Consider the following 6,680-nt stretch of genomic DNA (forward strand, 5'->3'; position numbering starts at 1 on the left):
TCCAGTTTTTTAAAGGTTTTTTTTTTAAGGTCCTAAAAACAACGTCTATGTCTTTTCCATTTTTCAATTTGTTCATTTATTGGGGAAATAGTGATAGGCTTATAATTTTAATGAAAATGGGGGAAAAATGCATAAAAACATTTGGATACATGTAACGTTCAGACGTTAGCTTGTGTAGAGCTGTAGAGTTGAAAAGAAGTCTTTCACATGCTGCACAGCGTTGGACTTTTTACTGATGAAAGGCAGAATACAAGTCTGATTGAAAAACACACGTTTAGAATGTTACCTTTTCTCTATCAACCGGCTTTTCCATTCTGTTTCTCAACAACCATAGACTCAACCGTGGCCATGTTTACTTTCTGATTAAAGCGTCCAAATGACTGTGAGCGAGAACGCATACTCGAAATATTTGATGAACGAGTCTCCTAAGCATTCATTCATTTCCGGAAATGATTTCAAGATGGAGAAATTTGTTTTGTTTATGTTTTTAAAAATATCATTTATAGCAGGTTAGTCTTATTAAAGTTAACATATGTAACTTTTATGGATTGCCCCTTTCCAGTGCATATGTTATATCTTCCTATTTTGAAAGACATATTAGGTATTGGCTTAAAAAAAAAATTAATGAGGAGGGTTCTTCTAATGTCAGGGCAAGGAATCAGTGCTGACTTTTACCTATGTTCGTATGTAACCTTGTTACAAGACTATGCTATTCAGTAACAAAGGTTACGTATATATCTCTAAATAGATTCTACTTTTAAAAAAAAAATCTTGCCAAATATGGGTTGTTCACTATGCCCAGAGGCCTGAAGTTAATGTTTACCATTTTAAAAAATGTATCATGTTTTATGCCTGTTTTAGGGGACATCATTTTGCAAACAGATGAGTTTTGTTCTGTCTGTTATGAAGAGTATTGTAGAAACCCAGCATATTATCGAACCAAGTACAACTTTCAGAACAGCATAGATGGATATGAGGATGTGAGGTCGCAGTCTTATAATTTTTACCAGGTATGATACAAGATAAGCTTATCACGTTTATTTGTTTGCTTTATGTCCCTTTGAGAATGCTTTGCTCTTACCTGATCACCATCAGTTGTTGAGGAAGAACAGTGAGATATATCTTTTATTGTTCTTCTTTGACAGTGATTCACCTCAGTATTTTTTCGCGGTTTGACACACGGTACAAAATCTCTATTTTGGGTTCAGTTCTTTTGCATGTAAAATATTTTACTAGACTAAGTAAAAGGAAGTAGAAAATTCATATTGAAAATAACGGAACTGAGACCAAATTTTACAATTTATATGTATCGAACTTTAAAGGAGGTGTATCATTTCATCCCTAGTGTCTTGACCGTTAGATTTAATACCATTAACAGTTGCAGATACCAAATTAGAAAATAGGTTACATGTATTCCCTTGTAAATTTGCAAACCTGAAACAGAAAAGGCGAAAATGTATGGCTGGATCATGAATCTAACCTGAAATGGCTGTGTTACTAGTCAGGTGCTTGACCCACTAAGCTATCCGGGCTTATATTCTCAACCCAGACCATTACATTCCTCCCTCCAGTGGGTGGTCATGGCACCAATTCTGACCATAATACACAAGTGTTTCATTTCAATTCAATTACCATAATATTCATTGAAAATTATTGTCACTGTAGATAACTTCTTTTGACATGGTAATAGCAAATTTGTGCATTATTTACAGGACTCAAGGAACTGCATTGTATCTATAAAGGCCAAACCAGAGCACCAGATCACAGTCAGTTTAGATGTCCTTGACATTGATGCTAACCATGGCCCTGTTAACGAAGATGGCATTCCATCCTACTGCAAAGATTTTCTGAAACTTTTTAATGGTTTGTCATATTATTCGAAATACGTGTTAACCAGATTAAGTTTCTCACTCGATCCAACTCGCAATTTCAAATTTATTTGGCACTTTTCCCCTTTGTAGGGCCCCGTGTTGACAATGCCAGACTGATCCCTGGATTTCCCCCTGGAGGTCTGTGTGGGAAAATAAGATCCTCAGCAGATTTCCCCAATCTCAGATCTTTCAAAACTACACAGAATGAACTGACTGTACAGTTTGTTACTGACAATAAAAAAGACAGCAAAATCGGATTCACGCTCCGGATAAGGCAGATTCCATACTCCAATCCGGGGAATCTGTATCCAGATGGCAGTAATCCTGGTGGTATGTTAAACTATCTGCAATAATGTACATTGTACTAGCCCTCTCAGATTTTGTTTATCTTAAACCTCAGCCTCTCCCATTCAAAAAGAAACAGAAAAACAAACAAACAACAACAGAGGTCTAGAGGTCTATATTATTGCAGCTAATATTGAATATGATTGGAGATTTTTATTCTAATTTTATTTTTTATTTATTACAACTGTTATTACTGTAAGACAGGGGGATTATCTTTTATTTACTGTAGATCACTTAATTTTCGCGACACCTTATTTTCGCGAGATAGTCATTGACTCTTTATTAGCGAGACAAATTTTTCACTAATTGTGGTCATTGCTCTATATAATCTTAAGGAATTCTGTAATATGCGAGAATGAAATTTTCGCTAGCATTCCATCTCGCGTAATTACGCGAAAATAAAGTTCTCGCGAATATAAAGTGATTAACAGTATTGATTTATTTCATAGATCACAATTATCAACAAAATTTAGTCCCATTCAAAATTGCTTATCTATTTATTGAATAATGTTACTTAAGAAAAAGATATTAAATGTGAACAAAACCTTTTAAATGTCTTGAATAATTAATAAAATTTTATCCCCTACATAAATTTTTGCTGCTACAGTATATTGCAGGAAAAAGAAAATGGTTAAGGCCAATCTTAAGGGAAACAATGCCATTAAAAACTGCATAAAATTTCTCTTAAATGATAAATTCTAGTGTCAAATTAGAGAAAGATTGTTTGAAGAATTATACCTTTTTCTGAACTTTCCTCATAGGTTGGAGTGATGGCTCTTTCAATGAGTTCCAGAATAACTGGGATGAGCAGATTGTGATCCCTGGGGGACAGGGTCCAGGCAGTGGGAATGACTACGACAAAGAAACCAACGGTCTGACCTGCTACTCCTGTAGCTACTGTAATGTGGAACCATTCAAACCCGAGGACTCGGGGGTAGGAACAGAGACGGGGTGTCATGTCTGCTCCAAGGAGTGGGACGATGGTAGGTTTAGTGATATTCCAGAAAAAAATCTTTGTTCAAGTTATTACATTGAGGAGAGCTTTATCTGAATTTTTAAAAATTGAATTAGTCCTTTTACTTCTTTACTAAAAAATTGGCAACAACACTCATTCTTCAAGAGGGTCACTTGTGAATGATATGATCTTTAATTTTGGTAACTAAAAGTGATGTAGAACAAATATTAAGTAATTGTCAAGATATTATGAGTTATGTCCCCCTTTCATATTGAAAATTGAAAACCTCAGGTTTTTTTTTTTTTTTTTTGTATTCAATATATAAATTTAAGCACTGATTTACAATTGAATAACTACATGTGACAATGAATCCAAGATATTATTAGGGCCCCGCTCGGCGGGTGCCCTATAGTGATCAGTCTGTCCGTCCGTCCAGCTGTCCGTCCGTCAGTCCGTCCGAGATCTCTTGTCCAGAGCATATCTTCCTTCCCTTTGGCCCAATCTGGCTCATACTTCACCCACAGTTTGCATTGGGTAACCGGTGTAGAGTGACCTCGATCCATGTTTCTAGGTCAAAGGTCAAGGTCATAGCAATATTGTGTGTAAAATCATTGTCTGGAGCATATCTTCTCTCCTCTTGACCCAATCTGGCTCATACTTCACCCAAAAAGTGCCCTTGGGTAACCGGTGTGCAGTGACCTTGAACCATGTTTCTAGGTCAAAGGTCAAGGTCATAGCAGAATTGTTTGAAAAATCCTTGTCCGGAGCATATCTTCTCTCCCCTTGGCTCAATCTGGCTCATACTTCAAACAAAGAGTGCCCTTGGGTAACCAGTGTGCAGTGACCTTGAACCATGTTTCTAGGTCAAAGATCAAGGTCATAGCACACTTGTATGAAAAATCCTTGTTTGGAGCATATCTTTTCTCTCCTTGGCCCAATCTTGCTCATACTTCACCTACAGAGTGCCTTTGGGCAGTGACCTTGAACCATGTTTCTAGTTCGAAGGTCAAGGTCATAGCAGAATTATATGAAAAATCCTTGTTTGAAGCATATCTTCTCTCTCCTTGGCCCAATCTGGCTCATATTTCACTCACAGAGTGCCACTGGTCAATGGATGTGCAGTGATTTTAATTGGTCAAACTTTCTAGGTCATGGTCAGAATTAGCCTCTATGTTTAAAATCTTTGTTTGGTGCATAATTTTTCTCCTTAAAGTAAATTTATATAACTGAGGATACAGGATAACTTTGATATATATATATATATCTGTAAAATTGCAGTATCTGTGAAGTCGTAATAAATTACTTTCACTGTAGTACACAAATGTTCCTCTTCATCTTTAACCTTACATTTTCATGTTCATTGTTGAAAGCGGGGCCCTTTGAGATGGTCACCATCTCAATGATATCTAGTTTTAACTTGTTTTGAGATAACTTTGAACATTTGACTGTATACACTGTATAATTATCAGGGTTTTCCCTAAGAGCCGGCTACAGACCAAATTGACTGCTTCAGTTGACAAAAATGCCGCTTTAAAGTAAAAATTTATTGGATGGTCCACGGAGAATTTGTTCATAAATCTCAGCCCCTAGCCTGTTACAACTGATCACTAACCCTCTACTTTTAAATAAAGGGAATTTCAAAACACAAAATATGCAAATAATAATAATTGAAATCAAACAAATGTAAAAAGAATAGTCGCTCAACATTTATCTTGCATTAAAATAACCAGATGTGTCATCGACTGCTTGAATGAGCCAATAAAATCAAATATTAGGATAAGTGTTATTTTGATTACATTAATATTTGTCTTTTCTGTAATCTTTCTTCATTTTATTTTGTAGAATATCAGGTTGCCAGAAGAAAATGTTACTCCCAGATTGAGTATTATAGAGTGCTACAAAGCCTGGGAACAGGTTATTATCACTTTTTTTCTTTTATCAGAATGGTCTTGTTGTACTGTGAGATCACAAATTAATGGGGGGGGGGCAGGGGGAGTAATTTTTGTTGCTTTTCAAGATAAAAAATTACCCAAAATTCATGTCCTCCATGAAATGTAAAATGTTAACATACTCAACAATTCATCGTCCACAAAACAAGTTTTTCAATAAACCACAAAAACTTGATCCCATGAAAATATGTGATTTTACAGTATAAGAGAGATTCCCCTAAGATTAACAAATATTGAAAAATTTAATTCAGATACAGAATAGAATGTGAATAAAAATATTTAAGAAGTATTGTACAATATTTTTGGGAGGAACATCCAAGAAATTTTTAATCTGAAAAATACATTATCACTTAAGTTCCTTCCATTTGTGCATGTTGATGAATTTAATTATCAGATTTATATCTTTTGTAGAAACACAGTCTTGTAAAGTGTGATTATTAAACAGTATGTTTAAAGGTCTCGGTCTTTCATTTTAGTGTTGGAGCCAGTCACAGACTACATTGGTTGTAAGAAATTTATCACCACCTACCAGCGAGCCGTTAACTACTGCTTCTGTAAAGGCAACAAGTGCAATGCTGGCAATCATGTTTTATACAGTCCATTAGTTGTGATTTTTAGTCTTTTATTAGTGAGATTTTTATACAAGCTATGAAAACTGTTGGAAAAGAAGCTGTTTTATCTACAAGGTTGTGCCATCGTTTTTGATTGAAATATATGTGTATCATGACTTCAGAAGCATATCCTTTTTGATAATTTTTTATAAAAATACATATTTTTGAAATTCATTCCAATTGTGTATACATTTTTATTCATTCCTTTTGTGTAAGTTTATATGTTTTTATTTACAGATTTCTTGTAAATTTTATTGAAAAGAAAGTCTTGTTATTCTGTGGTTGTGATATACAGTAACACTGTCAGTCAAACCTCATTATCTCAAACTCAATGAGACCAATTAAAACAACTTTTAAGATATCCAAAGATTTGAGATATTGAGAGTAAAATTCTCTCCAAGTAAAACATTCCTGGGACTTCCACTTTCACATCTTTGAGATATTGATGCTCAAAATACTTAACTTTTTCTATTCTTGACTTTTATAATGTGCAAAAGGTTGTTCATATCAGTTTAATTGTTTTGTCATCTGTCCTCATTCCTTTTTAGCTCACCTAAGCCGAAGGCTCAAGTGAGCTTTTCTGATCAAAATTTGTCTGTCGTCGTTGTCGTTGTCATTGTTGTCGTTGTCATAAACTTTTCACATTTTCATCTTCTTCTCAAGAACCACTGGGCCAATTTCAACCAAACTTGGCACAAAATATCGTTGGGTGAAGGGGAATCAAGTTTGTTCAAATGAAGGGCCACGCCCCCTTCCAAGGGGAGATAATTATGAATTTGTGAAAAATTTATGACATTTTTAAAAAATCTTCTTCTCCAGAACCGCTGGGCCAGGAAAGATGAAACTCATGTGGAAGCATCCTCAGGTAGTGTTGATTCAAGTTTGTTCAAATCATGACCCCCGGGGCAAGGGTGGGGCCAAAATGGCCGACCCAATTTTTACATAGGAA

The 6,680-nt window shown here is 35.2% G+C and overlaps 1 protein-coding gene across 1 annotated transcript; it reads left to right on the forward strand.

Annotated features, from left to right (window-relative positions):
- The first annotated feature begins 383 nt into the window (after positions 1-383).
- Positions 384-5,852, forward strand: LOC134265307 (uncharacterized). Its single transcript, XM_062747542.1, has 7 exons — positions 384-509; positions 862-1,010; positions 1,713-1,863; positions 1,962-2,201; positions 2,978-3,199; positions 5,014-5,085; positions 5,597-5,852. Exons 1-7 carry the CDS (start codon positions 413-415, stop codon positions 5,770-5,772), a joined length of 1,107 nt encoding a protein of 368 aa, XP_062603526.1. The 5' UTR covers positions 384-412; the 3' UTR covers positions 5,773-5,852.
- The last annotated feature ends 828 nt before the right edge of the window (positions 5,853-6,680 follow it).

This window comes from Saccostrea cucullata, unplaced genomic scaffold, assembly GCF_032062105.1.
Source record: "Saccostrea cucullata isolate Sc308-1 unplaced genomic scaffold, CSIRO_AGI_Scuc_v1 ctg10504, whole genome shotgun sequence".
Taxonomy (NCBI): domain Eukaryota; kingdom Metazoa; phylum Mollusca; class Bivalvia; order Ostreida; family Ostreidae; genus Saccostrea; species Saccostrea cuccullata.